The 19,767-nt window shown below is 50.7% G+C and overlaps 7 protein-coding genes and 1 non-coding gene across 8 annotated transcripts; 3 read left to right on the top strand and 5 right to left on the bottom strand.

The window, feature by feature from the left end:
* Positions 1-133: 133 nt before the first annotated feature.
* BU25DRAFT_420083 (uncharacterized protein) lies at positions 134-1,752 on the bottom strand (the record flags this gene model as incomplete). Its single annotated transcript, XM_033707980.1, has 2 exons — positions 134-1,076; positions 1,550-1,752. 2 exons carry the CDS (start codon positions 1,750-1,752, stop codon positions 134-136), a joined length of 1,146 nt encoding a protein of 381 aa, XP_033563381.1.
* Positions 1,753-1,852: 100 nt separating this feature from the next.
* Positions 1,853-3,727, bottom strand: BU25DRAFT_438761 (alpha/beta-hydrolase; the record flags this gene model as incomplete). The annotated part of the gene is made up of 7 exons (XM_033709077.1): positions 3,342-3,727; positions 3,068-3,253; positions 2,847-2,933; positions 2,439-2,810; positions 2,181-2,384; positions 2,021-2,077; positions 1,853-1,950 (listed from the first exon to the last, which is right to left on the bottom strand). The coding sequence occupies exons 1-7, from the start codon at positions 3,511-3,513 to the stop codon at positions 1,853-1,855; spliced, it is 1,176 nt and encodes a 391-aa protein (XP_033563382.1). The 5' UTR covers positions 3,514-3,727.
* A 526-nt stretch (positions 3,728-4,253) lies between these two features.
* Positions 4,254-6,654, top strand: BU25DRAFT_364196 (uncharacterized protein). Its single transcript, XM_033703781.1, has 3 exons — positions 4,254-4,510; positions 4,564-5,731; positions 5,784-6,654. Exons 1-3 carry the CDS (start codon positions 4,268-4,270, stop codon positions 6,368-6,370), a joined length of 1,998 nt encoding a protein of 665 aa, XP_033563383.1. The 5' UTR covers positions 4,254-4,267; the 3' UTR covers positions 6,371-6,654.
* Positions 6,655-8,185: 1,531 nt separating this feature from the next.
* BU25DRAFT_430038 (HET-domain-containing protein) lies at positions 8,186-9,205 on the top strand (the record flags this gene model as incomplete). Its single annotated transcript, XM_033708583.1, has 3 exons — positions 8,186-8,314; positions 8,354-8,914; positions 9,152-9,205. The coding sequence occupies 3 exons, from the start codon at positions 8,186-8,188 to the stop codon at positions 9,203-9,205; spliced, it is 744 nt and encodes a 247-aa protein (XP_033563384.1).
* Positions 9,206-10,550: 1,345 nt separating this feature from the next.
* On the bottom strand, positions 10,551-11,607 carry BU25DRAFT_337220 (glycoside hydrolase family 43 protein; the record flags this gene model as incomplete). The annotated part of the gene is made up of 2 exons (XM_033702666.1): positions 10,551-11,263; positions 11,313-11,607. 2 exons carry the CDS (start codon positions 11,605-11,607, stop codon positions 10,551-10,553), a joined length of 1,008 nt encoding a protein of 335 aa, XP_033563385.1.
* A 3,735-nt stretch (positions 11,608-15,342) lies between these two features.
* On the top strand, positions 15,343-16,685 carry BU25DRAFT_420087 (uncharacterized protein; the record flags this gene model as incomplete). The annotated part of the gene is made up of 2 exons (XM_033707981.1): positions 15,343-15,411; positions 15,627-16,685. The coding sequence occupies 2 exons, from the start codon at positions 15,343-15,345 to the stop codon at positions 16,683-16,685; spliced, it is 1,128 nt and encodes a 375-aa protein (XP_033563386.1).
* Positions 16,686-17,377: 692 nt separating this feature from the next.
* BU25DRAFT_t53 lies at positions 17,378-17,478 on the bottom strand. The gene has a single exon. It is a non-coding gene; the product is annotated as a tRNA-Arg (tRNA).
* Positions 17,479-17,974: 496 nt separating this feature from the next.
* Positions 17,975-19,543, bottom strand: BU25DRAFT_17818 (uncharacterized protein). Its single transcript, XM_033700888.1, has one exon. It carries the CDS (start codon positions 19,324-19,326, stop codon positions 18,403-18,405), a length of 924 nt encoding a protein of 307 aa, XP_033563387.1. The 5' UTR covers positions 19,327-19,543; the 3' UTR covers positions 17,975-18,402.
* Positions 19,544-19,767: the final 224 nt, after the last annotated feature.

Consider the following 19,767-nt stretch of genomic DNA (forward strand, 5'->3'; position numbering starts at 1 on the left):
GTAAGGAGCCTGCTGGGCATTCCTCAGCTGAGAAGGTATGTGGGCTGTATGTGGTGTGCTGGCCACGGACGACCAGGCTCAGTTTCAGCCTTGTCTCCGAGACGTAAGGACCTGCACCCCGATATTGGATGGCTTAAAATAAACGGGTCCTATTCTGAGGATGCATAAATGGTAGTTTAAGTCCATATGTAGCAATGGTCTCAATCGTCCAGTCAAGCGAAGCCTTCTCGTCGGTCGCGGAGTTGTGGACATATCTAGGAGCCCCCAAGACTTCCAACATTTTCTTGCAGTCGCAGATCCCATCTTGAATCTGCGAAAGAACATCAGGTAGTTGTTCCAGGATCTGATCTTTGAGAATCTTGCTGAGGCGGGACTTCAAGCTGGCGACTCCAACTTGGGTGGAGCTCAAGGATCTCCAGGCGCTTGAAGAGAAGAAGAGCTGTTCAGCTCGGTTCCGCTCTTGCAACGACGAGTATCTCGTAGTATAATCGCGATTACGGAGGACATGCCATCCAAGCTTGAATTTGACTTCTCTGTTCTGCGCAAGCTCAATGTAGAAGGACTCACTGTCAGAGCCTTCGTCCAGAGTATCGGGCTTAGTGATCAAGCCTAGGGTACGTACACCACTCGGATCGATTTCGCGGGAGTATCTCGTAATCGACTGGTTGTTGAAGTCGTTCTTGGCGGATACCACGGCACGTATGATGCTTCGAGGACTTCTCATATATCGAAGAACAAGGGATTTGACTGTGTCACTGTCGGCGTCGGATTGCGAACGGCTGCCGGCCTGGAACAATCCAGGCAGATCGACAAGGGTCAAATGTGGTTGTTCGGGACCAGAGAGTTCGATTCGAAGAATGTCGGAGCTAAAAACCTTCGTATCGTCGTCGATTCCCATACATTCTTTGGCAGACTCGATGACACCTCCTAGGTCAAGATTCTCCGCGGCGACCGCGACGTTGAAATTTAGCAGCCGCTCTTTGTCGGCCTCTGTCCGGTTTTCTTCTGATCCTGGGACAATTCGTATTCTGATGGGCACGATAGGCCCGCGGCGAAGTATCAATTCAGTCGCGAATCTGGAGGAAGCTTGCTCACATGAACAAGTAAAACAACAAGAACTGTGAGGTCACTGTAGGCAGGCAATTGGACACAGAATGGATTGGTGCCATCTGAGGGCAAATGGGATGAGATTAGACAAATCCTTGATGACTGAGCCTCAAGGTTTGTGAGGAATATATATGGGTGACCTGTGAGCCTCTGGCCCAGCCCCGGAGTACGTCTGAGGGCTGGCCGGTACATGTAAGGGGAAATACCCGTGACAAGTTGGTTGCATAAGTCTATAGAACACTCCACCAAAAGATCTTGTGGTATTAGCAATTGTGTATGGCTCTACAGCTTCATTTTGATGTGGCCTGTTGGGGTGGTTTGCGTGCACTGACTGACCGCGTGCATCGGATGCACGGATACGGTAGAGTAGCTCTAGCCAAGACCATAAACTGTTACAACTTTGATAATCACCTTGCTTCACCAGACATCACGTATCGCACACAACACATCATTCTGACCCCCAGTGTAACTTGCTTGATCAGTTAGAGGAGGACCCGTCCGTATCCTTGATACCTTCTGTTCGCTAGCAGCCCGTTGCAGTGTTTGCCAACGGTCCGCTGCACTGATAGTCCAGCTCATTCGGTTAGTTCGGTTTGCTTCACTGCTATCCACTCCTACTATATGGTCCCGATCGATCCTCGCCATAGCAATACAGATCAATCAATACTCTCAACCCTTCCACACCTTCTCCTCCAGCTTCATTCAAGCATTGAAGATTGTTTTTGATCCAACTGTCAACGCGCTCTCAGATTTCTTCGCTGTTTTTCTCCATGAATATCATACGACCATTACCATGGACCTCAACTTTGCCAAGATCGAGATGGCTTGCTTTCTCACAGCCGGCTTGCTTTCTCACAGCCGGCTTGCTTTCTCACAGCCGGCTTGCTTTCTCACAGCCGGCTTGCTTTCTCACAGCCGGCTTGCTTCAAAAATACTACTTTGCAATAGTCGTACGGCGTGTGGTAACTCGCTTCTTCGTGTTAAGCAAAGCAATGAGGCATTAGGATTGATTATATGATGGACTTTGTAGCCGGTAGAAGTAGTATATATGAGGTAGGTTGGGGTCACCTGACCCGGCCATATTCCGGCTTTCAACACTTCGGTCACAGTAAGTATGAGCAGGGGTGATAGATTAGGCAGCTGTCTTGGGGCGGGAGATGTTGCTTGCAGGACGCAGGGCCGTACAAGGTCAACAAGAGGATCGGCCACCGGAAGTGAATAGCTAGAAGGGATATCTGTCAATCCCCACGGGCGAGCTGAGCTAGACCCAAAGACCGCTTCCTAGAAGGGTGGACTTGTTGAATCCAGGAGTATGAGGCCTTTGGTGAGACTTGGACGCGCATCAGCGATAAGCAGGGGCATCAGACCTCCTCGACTGTGTCCGAGCAGCCATACGGGGCTTCCGATCAAGTCCAAAAGATTTATACTAGCCGACTGCACCTTTCGCTGCTGGTACGTAGCATTGGAGATGAGTTGGATGTTGGATGTATAGAAGGCATCGATCACAGGATCACCCACGATGCCCATGCCTGGCCACTGTGTATGCAGCTCGGCCTGAGGCCACAGGCGGTATCGTACGGGAGCGGTGAAGCGCTGCTGTATCAACTTGGCTGAGTACGTTAATGTTGCAGATGCTCCACCGCAAGATGCCCAAGCTGAGCGTTCCCGGAAGGTTTGATCTATAATGTAGACAGTATGGCCGGCTTCCAGGAATCATGAAGTCCAGGACAAGCCTCGACCCGGCTTGTTCAAGAGGTTGGTTCCAGTCTGACCTTGCCCGTGGATCAAGACGATCGAATCTGAGTTGTTGGCTATAGATGTGGCGGCTTAGGCCGCTGGTAGAATACAATGGAATACTGCGCTGAGTTGCTATCTAGCCAGGAGAAGACGACTATATACCTGACCTGTAACACACTAGACTAGGTAGTCTGCTACAGGCATAGTCAGACCTTGTACGGACTGATTGGTACTGCAACAACAGAGTAGGCTGGCGCCTGCTTTTCCATGTACATCTGGCCTTTGAAGATGTGACTACCATTTCCATTGTCGCTGTAACCACCGCCGATGTAGAAGTAGGCCCGGACTGCTGCGACTTCGGCGCTGGCATGAAAGGCACTTTGTGCAGATACGCAGCTGACGAGGAACGCTATCAGGCAATGTACTTTAATGAGAAGCTGGAGAGAAGTTGTCTTGTCGAGTTTGTGACACCTCGGATTCTCCACCTCAAGTTTGACCTCCTGAAGACCGGGCGCTTGTGTTGACGATGTTGCAGATGAAATGATTTGCGCTCAATTTTCTAATACTCCTGCAATAAATGGCCGTCGCCATCAGATCTCCGAAACTCAACCCTGGAGATACTCGAACACTCAAGCACTTGTTGCTAAAAGGCCCGTAATATCCGTACATAGTTGGTGTTTACCTGTCGTCCATTGTTGAGCGTCAATGATGGACAATACTTACAAACCCTGCCTCGAGTATAGCAAAGCTCGCCAGGATCAATATCTCTTATATGCGAAGACCATCGCAGATTATTTTATATCCTCGCCGCTATTTTTTGTACGCTTCTACGACTAGTTGTTGGAATGTTAGTTGATGGGGACATTTTGGGACTGAAGGCGTTCGACTATGGCGATCCATAATCTTGACCTCAAGACAGCATTCGCCCTTCACCAATTATTATTGCCCACCTGCAGCTAGTACCTCTTGGCGCACGGCCAGTCAGCTTCTCACAGATATGAGTAATCCAGCATAGTCGAGATGGATTGCGGATTCCTCAATCCTACGTCCTCAAATCGTCTATTATTCATGTTACCCTGCACAATCACACTTTCGTAAAGAAGTGATTGACCAAGACATTGTCGCGAAATTCGCAGCATCAAGGTCGCAGGCAGGAGCATCCCATGTTTTCACGTAAGCAAGACTAGCTTCCACACCACCAAAGCTTACCCGCGACTAGTGTGCTTATTCACCACTTGCAGTGTGGTACAGCCAATCATTCAACCACACCACTCGATAACAGCAAGCCACGGTTCTGTGCCAGGAACATCGCACGGGCGATGCCAAACGCTTGAGGCGATGCACGCGTAAATCAGATCTGAGATAGAAAAGGCGACCGCTCTTATCGATTACTGGGCGAAACTCGCGTTCTTTCATCACCATTATGACCTTGATACCAGCAGCCTCGATTGATGGCGCCGAGACACCAGCGAGTGCGACGCCTGGTCACCACCATCACCATCCTCATCTGCATGGGGCGGGAAGGAGGATAAGGCACCTGCTCCGTCCAGACGGCAGGCAAGTGCACATTGCAGGGAACCCTGAAGAGGCGCGCCGAATGAGCCAGACGTTGCGTCTGAACGAAAAAGATGACTTTGATCTGGTTGTTCACGGTAGCCCTGAACATGTGAGTTCTGATGATCCGTCGCATTAACGGATTCCTGACCAGAAGACAATAAGATCGAAGCTCTTCGCCATACGCACTCCCACCATGAGAAGCGGCATCGCCAACTAAAAGAAGAACATCCAGATCTCGCTGCCGAGTTTGAACATGTCCTCCGCGAGCTCGACGCTCTTTCATCAGAGCTTCACATGATCAGCGAGCACGCTGTGCAACTCGATGCCAACTTCTCTAAATACGGCTATTCCGCACATTTGCGGACCAGAGACGCTGGTGAAGAAGGCGACTCATCCTCTGGTGATTCCACTTTCGACAAAGAAACATGGCACGCAGGCCGCAAGCTCGGCGAGACAATGCGCTTCTACCAAAAGCCCATTGTCCGGCAGTACTTTCACAAAGGACTACTTTGGCGCGCAAGAGAAGCGCAGGAGGTCGCAAGTTATGAGCTGTTTATTGACCTGTTCTATGTTGGCATCATCGCGATCACGGGTGACACCGCGGCTGAGCACCCAGATGGAGAGTCGCTGCTGCGTTTTGTCATCACTTTCATCATGGGTTGGAAATTCTGGAGCGACATCAGTCTACTCATCTCGTGGTTCGATAGCGACGATGTACTGCGGCGCTGCAGCGTGCTGTTCATCTTAACTTGTCTGCTTGGTTTCACGACGAACATGGTGGACGCTTTCGAACATACGTATACACCGCTGGTTGCCTTCTACGTCACTGCGAGACTGTATCTGATCCTCAGCCTTTTCTGGTACGCGTACCTGATCCCTATGGTTCGAGCCTCTATGATAGGCAACGGCGTCATCGCGCTGATTCCAGTTGCACTTTGGATCGGCAGCATACATGTCGAGGAACCCGGTCGACAAGGCCTGATCTGGACTGCTATTGTGTTCGACCTGTTCGGTGGCTTCCTCATGCTTACTGTCCAGAGACCGGGTGTCATCCAGAAGAAGATGCCTGCAAGCTGGAAGGAGCGTCTAGAATTCTTCCCAGGTACGAACATTGAGCACAGAATTGAGCGAACAAATGCCTTTGTCACCCTGGTTTTTGGATCATGCGTGCTGGGCATCTTGTACCAGAGTAGCGCCGATATGGGTGTAAACGCTTTCTTTGGCAAGGCGGTGCTTGGGCTCATTCAAGCCTTCATATTCAATTGGATCTACTTCGAGATCGACTCCTTCAACCTCCACACGCATGCGATCCGACGGCATGTGACGTCCGGTAAGCCTCCTTGTCCGAAACATAAGTACTAACCAGCTGACATTGTTGACAGCGATGATCTGGTTTTCCATTCACCTACCCTTCATCATGTCGTTCGTTCTGAGCGCCGGAGCGCTCGCCGTGCTTGTCCGCGCGCACGACTGCCCAGATGCTGACGTAGAATCGCTGTATGAGACTTTCATCCCCCGATCCGAAGATCACATCTCTGCCGGTTTGCAATGGTACTACTGCGGTGGTCTAGGTATTTCTCTCATATGTTTAGCCATCATTGCATGGACCCACACACACCGAAAGATCCCAAACCAACGTATCAAGAAGCATTTTCGCCTTCTCTGCCGTATTGTAGTCGCCATCGTTATCGTTTGTCTGCCTTTAGCGCACCTCAACAGCCTAGAGTTGGTGGCAACAACGACTGGGCTGGTTGTGTGTGTGCTGGTGCTGGAACTGGTCGGAAGCACATGCTGGGGTGAGAACTTCTGGTGGAACACAAGTTGTGGCAGGAACAAATGCAACTATAGTGCGAGATGTGGTGTGAGGAAGGAAGAACTTGAAACCTCAATGAAGCATGGTACTATGTTAAACGTGGAAGAGATCGCGAAGAGAGGAGGAGGAGAGGAAGGCAGTGTGGGCGCTGTGTGATATAGGATGCTGGGATTTTTGGATGCACGCAGTGTTCTGGCGACACGGACATCATACAAGAAAGTATGAATACTCAGGAGAAAAAGTGAGCTGACTAGGCGGTCAGATTGAGATATGTTGTGGTGTAGGCCGCTGCAGTACACTGATAGCTATGGTGACCGACAATGTAGGACTATCGAGTTGATGGAATACTGCGCTGAGTTGCTATCTAGCTAGGAGAAGGCAACTATATACCTGACCTACTGAGTAGTCTGCTACGGGCATAATCAGACCTTGTATGGGCCGATTGATACCGCAACAAGATCTACTAACGTCCGTCCAGACGTGCCGGGACGCACGGTGTCCCGGGACAAGATCACACTGCGGACCTTCGGAATATCATATTCTTGTGTGTCCGGACATGCTTGGCATGCAGAGATGTCGGAGGGGTGAAGGTATCCACCGATTGCCATCTGTTTGCTAGCGGTCCACTGCACTGATTGTGTTTGCTAGCGGTCCGCTGCAGTGACTGTCCAGCTCATTTGGTTAGTTCAGTTTGCTTCCCACCCTTCACTGCTATTGCCTTCTACTATATAGTCCCGATCGATTCCAGCCAATAGCCAAAAAAGAATCAATCAACATCTCAACCCTTCCACAAGGGAACATGCAGTAGCGTGCTCAAATCTCACTGTAAGCTATTGTATTGAATTCAGCACTATGCCCCACTGTAACGGTTCATGGAGTATAGAGGTCATGTGTGCCACGTGTGTTGGCGCAGTGCTCTTGCCCTTTCCAACAAGCCCTTTCTACCTCTGTCTGAACGATAGATACGTCATGAAATCAGACCTTGATGGCCCGGTGAGAGAGACAGAACACTGAACAAGAACAACATAATATATACTGATTCCACTGCTCCGCGCGGTTTCCCCCTGACCGACTGCCCTGCGCGGTTGCACCTTCATTTATTGCAACTACTGCAACACCCACCGTTGACTAAGCTTTTGCAGACTGTTCTGACGTGCGGCAGTGAGCTTCTAGATGCGCTTCCAAGGCTGGTTCGCTGTTGGAGTTGGTGAACTGTACGCAAAGGGAAGAAGTTGAGGATTGTACTGCAGCTGTATTGTATGAAGCTACGAACAGTATATGCAGGTGAGTGGCTGTAAACAACGCTAGTGGGAAAAGGCAGCAACCTCTCACCATGGGGTGAGGTGCAGAGCGTTAGTGCAGGAGAGAACCCAAACCGTGACATTCGCTGACTGGCGATCCTGGTCGGGCTTCGGAGCGAGCGTCAGCTTGCAGCCTGCTCGACCCGTTCTGCGTAGATGCACGACACGTGCCCTACGTGACAAACATTTACTGTAACTGCATGAGCAGTGTCGGTCGGAGGCTGCCGTCAATTATTGTATTTCTATCTGTGTTGTTCGATGATGTTCTTGTACAGGAGTTCTCAGTTCAGAGGTAAGTGCACTTGCCCTCGGGCAGTGCCTTCCTCAATAGAATATGTAGCGGTGTGGACCGCTGTAGAATACTGATAGCTACGGTAAACGATAACGTAGGACTATCGGGTCGATGGAATACTGCGCTGGATCGCTATTTAGCTAGGAGGAGACGACTATATACCTGACCTGTAACACACTAGTCCAGGGTAGTGGTCAGGGGTATAGTAAGACACTGTACGGACCAACCGATACCGCAACAGAATATCATGTGACTTAGGCCACGTAGTTACATTTACTCTTGTTTTGCGTTTCTTGATCCTCTACCGTCGTAGGCTTGCATCGCGGTTAGTAAATCGGGCTAACGTTCGTCGCTTGGAGACAACATGCGGCCGCGACGATGCGTCTTCTGAAGCGCTTGCCGGGCGGCAGCTTCGAGCTGGTGTCTCACAGCAACGACAACCCTCCCCCGTATGCTACCCTATCGCATACCTGGACAGAAGGTCAAGAAGTGACGTACAATGAGCTGGTGGCGGGTACAGGCAAAGACAAGACTGGCTAAGGCAAGCTCCAGTTTTGCGGCGATCGAGCTGCGGCGGACGGCTTTGAGTACTTTTGGGTCGATACCTGCTGTATTGACAAGTCTAACAGCGATGAGCTCAGTATGGCAATTAACTCCATGTTCCGCTGGTACCAGCGTGCGTCCGCTTGCTACGTACACCTGTCGGATGTGTTTGTGCCGGACGAGATCAGTGACGCTGAAACCTTCCCTGTAGCGTGGCAGGAAGTCTTTCGACGGAGCCGATGGTTCACGCGAGGCTGGACGTTGCAGGAGCTCCTGGCGCCAGCTAGCGTCGAGTTCTTCTGCAAGCAGGGCAAGCGGCTGGGTAGCAGGGTGTTGTTGGAGCGGGAAATCCACGAGATCACTAAGATCCCTCTGGACGCACTAAGGGGACAAAGCCCCAGCGAGTTCGATATTGAGGAACGGTTGAGCTGGGCAGCCAGACGCACGACGACGATGAAGGAGGACAAAGTGTGTTGCTTGTTGGGAATTTTCGGTGTGTTCCTGTCGCTCATATACGGAAAAGGAGAAGCATACGCCATATGCTATCTGACCATTGCTAACATTGTTCAGTCTTCTCGTCGCTGCCTTTCCCTCGAAACGGCCTCTTCGTTGGACGAACAGACGAGCTCCAATGTTGCAGTAAATGCAATAAGTGAATGTGTAACCGCGCAGGGCAGTAAGTCAGGGGTAACCGCGCGAAGCAGTAAAATCAGTATATTCTGTTGTGTTGTTGTTCAGTGTTCTGTCTCTCTCACCGGGCCATCAGGGTCTGTTTACATGACGTATCTGTCGTTCAGACAGAAAGTGCTATTGGAACAGGCAAGAGCACTGCACCAGCACACGTGGCAGACATGACCGCTTTACCCCATAAACCATCACATCCAATCTCTTGAACAGCACCTCCTCGTCTCCAACACCCACTGACGGATGACAACATATGGACTGGGAGGGTGCGGGAAGTCAGCGCTTGCCATCGAGTTTGCATATCGCGCACTGGCAACACGTGCTAGACTGGTTCTCTGCGTGCCTTGGATGGCGATTCAAAGCCAGCTCGACTGCGCGACTATCTTCCCCGCAGCGACAAAGGCGCGATTCTTTTCACCACTCGGAGCAACGTAGCGCAAACACTCAACGATCAGGGAAAGTACGCTGAGGCTGAGAAGATGCAACGCGAGACGCTCAAGCTGAGAAATAAGGTGTCGGGAGAGGAGCACCCAGACACGCTGACGAGCATATACAGCCTTGCTCACCTTCTTGCAAACCAGCTACGCTTTGATGACTCGCTTTCTGTACGAGCAAGCCTGCGCTGCATACGAGAGTGTTCTTGGAGAGGACTACCCAACTACCCGCGCTTGTCACCAACACTATTGCCAGATGCTAGCGTTGCAAGAGCAGAACCTCATCCCTCTCTGTTCTGCAAGGCAGGGAAGTAGTGCAGACGTGCGCACAAGCAAGAAGCGAAGATTGGCATGAGAGGAACAAAGTTCCACATGGATCAAGGGCGCCTCATTTTTGTGTATATTCCACTCGTCTGGGCCCCGCTGTATACTTACGCTCCTTCTGATATCTGATTACTTAATAGCGTGATCTGCAAGTACTGGCGGCCGTACAGTGCGGCAACATCGCGTGGCGACGGGCACCTGTCAGCAACAGCTAGTGCGTAGGGGGCATAGCGCTGGATTCGTTACGATAGCTTACAGTAACATCTGAGCATGCTACTGCGGGCTGTCTGCATGCCAAGCGCATCAGCTCGTTCCGACACGTTAGAACGCTTTGCGCGATTTTTGCTCCTAGCCAGCGAAACTCCCAGAATGCAACTTTTCCACATCAAAGCAGATTTCAGAGCTTAGAGACACAATCTGCCTTGATAGTAGTTTCTATCAGACCCGCCAATTCTTACAGAGGCTCGTTAAGTTGCGAGCGGACAGCGAGGGTAACAACGAAGGGTCGATCGACGGCGTTGACGAAACGATCGACCGCAAGGCCAATATTGCGGCAATCTCTGCCGTAGGCTGGTACACTTACAGAGAAGTGGCTACAGAACATGAATACATCCACCACAAGTCTGTGTAGTTGCGAATAAGAGATGGCGAAGCTCCGAAGTGCGAACCTGTCCCGTTACAGCATGCGTCCCGGCACGCTTGGATGGACATTAGTCAGGGACACGACAATACCATTGAACTAACAAACATCGATTCGCTCAAGCTGGATATTTTGTCTTGACTGCGTCGTATTCCTTCTGCGTGAGCTGAGTGACGGATCCATGCTTCAAACCGGTGGGGAACCCTGAGGTACTGGACGCGGTCCACTTCCCACCGTCGATGTTCGTCGTCTCGAACGGTACATATTGGACGTAGTTATCGAGCAGAATATGGTACTTGCCAGCAACAGTGTTGTCGGCGAATGAGGCCGTGCCCTCCCACGGGCTGCCAGATGTAACGTATCCAGGTACCCTTGTCCACATACCAAACAGACCGCCAGTAGTGTTCTCCTGATAGACCTGCAGTGTAGTCTCGTTCTTAATGAACCGCGTGAAGTGACCTTTTTGACCGAGATACTGAAACTCTTGGTCTATGACTGGGGTATTGGCAGGGGCAATGTAGTCCTTAGGTGCGCTGAATGTGTTGAAGTCCTTGGTGGTGGCGTACCTAATGCGATCAAGGCCTGCGGTGCCAGTATGTGTGGTATCAGAAGAAGCGTACAGGCGCGACGCCCAGAACACGTAGAACTGTTGCGTCGCGTCGTCCCAGACTGCAGAGGGAGCCCACGCCATGCCAGCTGTGGCACCTTCGACCGTCTTCAGGCTAGCCGAAGACCAGTTAGCCAGATCGCTCGACTTCCAGACCACGATGCCACGGCTACCGGTCCGGGTGGCTTTGTCCCAAGAGAAACCAGAGGCGTTGATATCGAGATCTGAGGAGCAATGTCAGTCATGTTTTAAGGCTATATGAGAGAGCTATACCTGTAGCAATCATGTAGTATTGCGTGCGAGCGCCGTTCGACGCCAGAAAGGCATCCCGAACAGCTTTCGTACCGACCGTCGAGGTAAGGACAGGATTGCCTTTGTTCAGTTTGGTGAAGTTTGTTGGCGAGTTCCCATTCGACAAGTACCATTGCACCTTAGGATTCGCGTCTGAGAAGGTAGAGATAAGGTAGCCAGCATAGCCAGATTGGCGCTTCTCGCTCTGTACTGGTATCGCAGAGACAAACGTAAAAAGCGCTGTAGCAGCGGCGATGGAGTAAGAGACGAACCGCATCTTGATGGAGGGTAGCTTCGAGGATCTATGGAGTCATTGACCTACTCGGCGGTGCGTGTGCTTTTAGACTTAACCACGCCGGAGAATCTTGAACCAGGTTGCTGGACAGGTATACGATCCTCAGCATGGTTTCTCCACATTGCAATATAGCATCGGCGTGATGTAGATAGAATCCGGGGCGACTAGCCCAGTCAGGCAGGAGCCTGGGGCTTGATGTCTGTGCGTGTCACGATTTGCGACTCGTGGGTTTTTTTGTACCTGCATCTGTACATGGGGTGGCGTGCTTAACGGAGAACTCGGCGAAAGACCGATCGCACGGCGAAATGGATTTTCATATTATGCTGTCATGTGTGGCTTGCGTTGCGACTCTGAGAAAGGTCACGAGTGGCCTTTGTACACTTTTGCAGAATGCAACAGTCGGTGTACCGAGACACAACCATCGAGAATGAGAATCTCAGAAGCATGTTTGTGGAAATCGTGGTAACTGCGACTACAGGTATTGGGGTGGAACTTGGAGCAATGTGGGAAATGGAACTTCGGAAGAGGTCGAGAATTGAACAGACCTTGAAAACTCACAATTCAATCTCTAAGCTGGCGAAGCGCGAGCCTGCACCTATTTGTCAATCAAAAGTGTTCGGATGAGTTGATGGAAACGCTTGTGCTCAGTGATGAGGGGAAACGATTCTGCCTCAGCACCAAGCAAACACACCCCCGGACGCTATCGGACATCCGGAATCGCAAAGCAAGCGCGTCATGGACGCGTTCCTCTAGGCCGCGTCGGGTAAGGCGCCGACGCTGAGTACCACGGCGTGCAAGCCTCAATACGTGGAATGATCGAGCACGTGCGTTGCTAATTAGGACTGTTTCTATGTTGCAGTGCTGCTTCATGCTGACAATGTCCCACACCAGGCGGTTAAGTATTCGAGCACGTTCATCCCAAGCTTTTTCGATGTCCTCAGTCCCGCCCGTAACTTAGTCGTACACGGCCTGTGCCATCCACATCTTCGGTAGCACCGACAGAATGCATTTGCAGACTTGACCGGACGGGTTCTATGAGCTGCGGAAAACTGTAGCGTGCTGCTATTCCATCCTGAAGACTATGATACTCCATCCCAAACATAACCGATCGACTCACTACCTGCGGCCGGCAGTGTATATGTCGAGGCTGCGAAGGTCGGTTTGCCATTACACATGTAGGCCGACATTATAATAGACTACCGGATGATGCGCAAGCCACATCTAAACAGTCAGCATTGCGAAGCTGAAAGACAGCAGTTGATGGTCCACAACTCATTTGAATAACTACTGGCCTTTGTGAGCCAGACTAGAGCGATGTTCGACTTTCTTCGGCCTTGCCGTCGAGACCCTTGAGTGCACAACTCATGCAGGAGTGATGGAGATATGTGATTTCTAGAGGTAGATTGGTAGGAGGATGTAGGCAGGAGAGGACATGAGAACTGGGTTGATTGTACTAGCTATGTCTATGAACTGTTTATATACTTTTCAGTAGCTAAGTGATCTGCACGCACGTGATACCCAGGCACGTGAGAGGTCGGTAGAGGTCGACATGATGGTTTATGGAGTAAGGAGGTCATGTGTGCCACGTGTTTTGGTGCAGTGCTCTTGCTCGTTCCAACAAGCCCTTTCTACCCCTGGCTGCATGACAGATACGTCATGAAAACAGACCCTGCTGATGGCCTGGTGAGAGGCCAAAAGACAGAACAACAACAATACAATATACCTACTTTACTGCTTCGCGCAGTTCCCCCTGACTTATTGCCCTGCGCGGTTACACCTTCATCTATTGCATCTACTGCAACATGATACTACTGGCAATTATTTGAGCTATAAAGAGCAGCATGAATATGCGTTCGACTTACTCTCATAACGCTCATCCGTCCTTCTTCCGTGGTGTACCACTCTCTCAATACACCAAGTCACTCCTTACTCATGGCTCCTGGACTTCTACGCATTGGAGCGCTTACTCTATGGGCACCTCTACTGTATGCCCCGCAACTCCCACATGCCCCCAAGACGACTTGTGCGCTTTCACTGCAAATGGAATCACTTTTTGCAGTTAGCTGCGCCACAGATTTCTATGGGGGTGATCTTCAGTTGGCACAGGGCAGTCTGCACTACATGTTGCCTAAAAATACTTACAATGATAGAAGTCAACGCTCGCCGGGTGTATGAAGGCTTGTTCTACCATAGATAGATGTATTGCGGCCAGCTACGTAGAACAGAACTGCTACATGAAAACACACTTAACGCTGCTGCAGCGAAGCGGCAAAGTAGTTCTCACACATTCGTCATGGAATGACATGCTAACATCAGCAGCACAAATGTGATCGGTGTATCCGTCACGTCTCATACGACTACGGCCTTGTTCGCCAGCAGTCCGTTGCAGTGTTTGTCAGCGGTCCGCTGCACTGATTGTCCAGCTCATTCGGTCAGTTCAGTTTGCTTTCCCATCCCTTCACTGCTATTCCCTTCTACTATATAGTCCCGATCCATCCCCGTAATAGCTCACAGACAGACCAATCATCTCAATCATCTCAACTCTTCCACAGACCTCGTCTACAGTAGCGTCTCCACAAACATGCCCTTCCAGTTACAGCTGCCATGAAACGATGGCTGTACTTTCAGAGGAGCTGACTTGCGTGCTTCACTCTATTATGCGGGACCGAGTTCTATGGAGGCTATCTCTCTGGCACGTATGCGGAGAGCTACTAGAGCTGCACGGGGGCTTGTGCAGATGACTCCAGTTATGTTGCTGCCTCGTACACCGGTGGCTCAGGCTCAGGCTACTGCTATCTGAGAAGCACAAAGAAACGAACCAAATGTCAACGACAACGTTGATGTTAAGTGATGCCTTACATGCAGACGAGACCCTTGCTGATATGATCGGCCGTCTTCCTTGATACAGGGGTCCAGTCTCCAAGTTTCATCTCCACCACCGTCAGCACATCTTCCGCTTTCGCTTCAACATCCACGTGCGCCTCTCTCAACAGCTTTGTCACGTCCCCTTCCGCGATCTCTTCTGCAACTTCTTTCTCTCCCACATCGTCAAGCAGTGTTGTTACGTCCGGCTCGTCTACATCTTCTCCAACCGCGACTTCTCTGCCAGCTGGCACGAACGTATTGACAAACAACGGCTTCAAAACGAGTAGCGGCACGTGCGGGGCTTAGCTAGCTAGGAGGTCATCAATAACGTCGTTAACGCGCAAGTGTACGCTCATGGCGGGAATGCATACACGTAAGTTGTTAACAATTTCCCCTGGCTATTCAAGCTGACCATGATATGCAGCGTGATGTACCTCAGTGGGACAATTACCGAACTGTTCCAGACAGTGACAACTCTTGATGTCACCCGATCTCACAGGGTCAACTTTTGATGGCCCCAACTCAGTACTGGAACAATGCCGGCACATGTACCATCGAAGTTTTCCTGAACGACTCCAAGGTATACATCAAGACGCTCAACAGCGCAAACACTGCTCCAAAGCCGGTGCTGGCGATCGGCTTCGTCAACAGCTTTAATACCCACCTTGCCGAAGCAGACGCTCAGGTTCAGATATTCGTGTAACAACGAGCAACTCGAACTGCATCCTCGTGGATGATGTCAACTTGACGTACGTTTAATGAGCGTTTCACAACCAGCTACCTACTGCAGGGCCTCTGGGACGATATACTGAGCACCTATTAGGAGCTAGTCAATGTAACATCTTACTTAATATGCGCAACCATAATCATGTTTACCAAGCCTTAACCTTTCTTCCACGGTGGATATACCTCATGAACATTGTACGTCACATGCGTTGCCGTCTGTTAGCCTCGGTCCCAGCACACACCATGGAGGGGCTCGGTGTGTGAAGGTGAAGATGAAGCGCGGAACCTTCCGGAACGAAAATGGACGTACCAGTCAATCCAACTATTTGCTAGCTCAAGCTGTCACGATTTTGTCTTTCCTTTGAGCCACTGTCACCTACATTGAGCGTCTCTGCAACCTAACGAAACAGTTCCGCCATTCTAGCGCACCCGCAGCTCTCTTCAAAGCAGCCACAATGATGAATGAAACGCCGACTACTTTCCAATCCTACGACTCTTCCACAATGACGAAGCATCGTAGCGGTATCTTGACTCGGGCACATGCTGCATTGTCTAGCTTGTCAAAACCAGTCGATAATTGGGGTGTCAGCGACGTTCCTATTCTCTCCTCACAGATCACGCCGAGGAGAAGTCGATCACGCCAATACAGCGACAGTAATAAGAGCGTGACTATGTCCCCTCTTAAGCCCACTCGCAGCCGTGCACCCGGAAATCGGTCGCGAGTGCTTTCTATGCGACCATTGAGCATCGCGAGTGTGTCTACTTTCGGCGCGTGGATGTTAGACCAGATTTGCGCTGACGACGAAGCGGATAGCGACCACAATGAGTACGATACTGAGACCGAAACTCAGTCAATCAGCAAGCTATCGGTGCCGGCTTCCTATAGTGAGGCTCAACACGAAACACCAGTGCAGCACAAGTACGTCTATCCAGATTATCCATCTGTCAACCTCAATGGGAGCTTGTTCCGTGATCTCGGAACCGGTACACACCCGCTGCGCATGCACCCACCTTCGTCGTCCCCTTCACTTCGAGATCAAGCGACGGCTATGCGGAAACAGGACGCCCCACGACTATCACAAACTTCGAGCTGTCTGTATGTACCAACTACTCCACTTCTCGACGATGGAGCCTCCAAGGCATCTCAGGATACCATCAGCACGCGGCGCAGCCGTCCTACACTCACCGAGCTGGACATCAATGTGGCCAACAACAACGTCCAAACCAACGATGAGAAACCCATCAACGAGCGTCAAGAGATCAACGATGATATGCAAAAGATACTGGTGTCCGCTCCTGAGGACGTTTCTGTGCCTTGTGACGTTGGTTACGTTGAAGCCATGCGTCTTTGGTATGAGGAGAAAGAGAATGCGGCATTGGAAGACCAGGCCCGTGGACGCAGGAATGCAAGAAAGATAGGGATCGGTGGATGCGCGATGTCCAGTGCATCTGCATGCCAACGGCTCTAGGATAGTTGAGCAGAACTACGTACTGGCGGGTTGTTACCTATGTTTGTATGACTTCAGGCTAAGGCATGATAGTCGGGTTTTGGACAGGCTATGCGAGGGTTTCGTTGAGCGAGGGGGGCGAAGGGGTAGCAACGTCATCTTGGACTAGCACACTTTGGAGTAGAATGGAAATTTATACGTCATATGAATGACTACATTCTGAATCCTTTAGCCTATATATGTTTCTTACCTTGCGAGACAGATGTGTGACTCTATCCTTACTGTGCATGGAAGCACATGTTACAATTTTACGATGCCCAGGAGCTTCTCCATTGCGCTGCAATTACGTATCTGTGTCTGGCCTACAGTATAATACAATACCACTCATGCTACATAGAAGCCGGATGTGAGAGTAATGCTCGGGGAAGTTAAGATCATCATAGCTGACCTAGATCCACGATCAGTTAAGGACTGCACGTCATCCTGGAGACGACATATCTTGCCCATAACTCATCGAAAACCTCCAGGCGCTTTCGCGGAAGTTGATCAGTGGTAGCTGTTGTATTCGTCCCTACCTGCAAAGTGCCTTGAGGTTGGGAAGCAGCACCACCAAAAAGGTGGACACCCTGGCACCTTCCATCAGTTTGGCATAGTCCCAATCCGATGAAACGAGCAGGCGAAAAGCAAGCAGAAGGCTGCAAAAGCATAAAAATTGACCTAACCAGGGGTCGAACCTGGAATCTCTTGATTGCGGCTTCCAGGTTTAATACCTAGTTATTCGTAGTCAAGCGCCTTGCCATTGGGCCATTAGGCCAGATATTGAACTGATTGATGGGATAAAGGCTATCTTGAAGCATTATAGTCTTGATCAGCCAGCCCTCATGCAACACTCTGGATATCTGAAATGCGGGAGCGGGGATATGTCTCTGATGGGGTTGTGGTAGAGCGTGAAGAGTTTTCTCGCCGAAGTTGCGGCTAACGTGCTGTGGGGCATCGCCGACAACCTACCTTCTTTGCGAACAACACCAAAATGCGAGACCTGGAATCGTAAAGATGATCGGTATACATTTGTTGCTTGGATATTCGAGGTAGATAAGATCATGCGTGGGATATCCGGAATCTTCGTAACGAGCAGAGGTTGACCTTTGCGCCGCTGAGTGAGGTCCTAACAGTAGCCGCTGGGTGATGGATATTGGTCTAATCTTGTCTTGTCTCGTCTCGTCAGATGCATCGAACGCGCATAACATTCCGGTGACGTCGTACCTGGCGATGAAAATTGACGGAGCTCAGAGATAGCAGAGGTGTAGCTGCGACGTAGAGGTTGTGATACATGACATCAGAGAACCACGCTAGATTGGGCCCCAGCAGGGTTCGAGAGCAAATTTGTCTGTCATCGCCTCCTTCGCTCACTCACTGCAACAATGCGCATCACTTGAATTGTAGTACGCTCAGATGCTCTGCTCGGGTGTTTGTTGCAAAACATATTTGCTATAGGGACACGCTCTTCTAACACGTAGAAAATCCTTGTACTGTTCATAAATGATCGTCAACAAAAGCAGTATATTCAAAACTTCACTCTACTGCTGAATCTGCTCGCTCGGCCTATGGCTTCAGGAACTGGAAGTCATTGAGATAGCTCGTCGAACCCTTCCGGATCACCAGAGCAGTCCACCACAGTCCCTCCATCTCCAAACCACCCGAAGTCATTACCATCGACATACTCCATTTCGAAGTCCTCTCACCGCACCGACTTCATTGCCTTTATAGTATGCACGCTACTCCCAGGCCACGATGCCGTGACGCGGCCCCGCATACGCTGCTCGGTCGACAAACCTGGCGGCGCTGTCTTGTACCAGCTCAGGCAGTCTGCGGTGTACACGGTGCGCTTGAAGTACTCATCGCAGTATGCTGTGAACTTTTCGACCGGATCGCGCTTTGGCTCGACGGTCTTGACGTTACCTGTTGATAGGCGTTCCAGTACTTGCGCAATGTATGAGTGGATGGACTCGATCATCACGAGTAAGCTGCCTGCACCTTGGAAAGAGTTGGGGCCCAAGGAATGGAAGAAGTTCGGGAAGACGTCGGTGCAAAGACCGAGGTAACTTCGTGGGTAGTCACTATACTCGTGTCGGAGGTTCAGACCATCACGGCCATATATGGGAAAGCCAGAGGAGACGGATGTATCAAAGCCTGTCGCGCAAGTGATGGCATCCACAGGTCTGTGTCGGCCGTCTTTAGTGATGATGTCAGTCGCATTTATCGACTGTATGTTTGAGGTAATGACATCCACGTTGGGTAATGCCAGCGCCTCGAGGTAGCCCGGACCTGGAGTCAGACGCGTGCAAAGTGGTGGATAACTGGGAAGAAGTGACTCGATGAGTTCAGGGTTTGCCCATAGTCGCTCCTTCATCACTCGTGCAAACTTTGTTTCAATACCTACGCACTTTGGGTTGTCGCGTTTGCAGGTGGCGTAAAACCCCTGGAGTGACAATTCAACTTCCTTACGATAACGGAGGTAGGCATCGGGATCATTCAGCCAAGCTTGCCTCTCCTCTAATGAGTACGAGAAGTTGCCGTTTGTGCCTTCGCTCTGACGCTCTCTCACAAGTTGTTCGGCAATCTGATTTGCGATCCATGTTTTTGCGCGTATGTAGTGGTCCATACTGGCGAATCGATTCGGCTCCACGAAGGGTGAACTGCGATCTTGCAAGACGCGCAAGGAGGTCGACAGTGTCGTAGACAAGTACTAAGGCGACCTCGTAAAGCTGTTCCTGCAGTGATATGGCAACTTCCACCGGGACGCGCGAGTCATTACTTATGACTACAAGGTCTGAAGCGATGAGCTCCAGGCTATTCTGCTTCTGTCCAGCGGCTAAATGAAGGAAGTTTTGATATAGATTGGCGGATATGGCGTTCTTGACTGCCCCCAAGCGGTCGGTTGGAATGTGCCATCAGACACGATGAGATGAATGGAACCGAATACCTGAACCCTGGCCTTCGTGAGCTTGTAAGCCTGAGAATCATTTCCAGCTGCGTTTGAGCGAGACCTTAACTCTCGTTTGTCCAACATGACCTGCAGAATTTTTACCTACTTTAATCCCTC

The sequence above is a fragment of the Macroventuria anomochaeta genome, assembly GCF_010093625.1.
Source record: "Macroventuria anomochaeta strain CBS 525.71 unplaced genomic scaffold BU25scaffold_10, whole genome shotgun sequence".
NCBI lineage: Eukaryota > Fungi > Ascomycota > Dothideomycetes > Pleosporales > Didymellaceae > Macroventuria > Macroventuria anomochaeta.

What these genes read in the sequence shown, in the direction of transcription:
- BU25DRAFT_364196 (XM_033703781.1), top strand. Translation starts at nt 4,268, where the DNA reads ATGACCTTGATACCAGCAGCCTCGATTGATGGCGCCGAGACACCAGCG. An exon ending in TTCACGGTAGCCCTGAACAT is followed by an intron (nt 4,511 to 4,563) that starts GTGAGTTCTGAT and finishes GAAGACAATAAG; the next exon opens with ATCGAAGCTCTTCGCCATAC. An exon ending in CCGACGGCATGTGACGTCCG is followed by an intron (nt 5,732 to 5,783) that starts GTAAGCCTCCTT and finishes CATTGTTGACAG; the next exon opens with CGATGATCTGGTTTTCCATT.
- BU25DRAFT_17818 (XM_033700888.1), bottom strand. Translation starts at nt 19,326, where the DNA reads ATGGACCACTACATACGCGCAAAAACATGGATCGCAAATCAGATTGCC.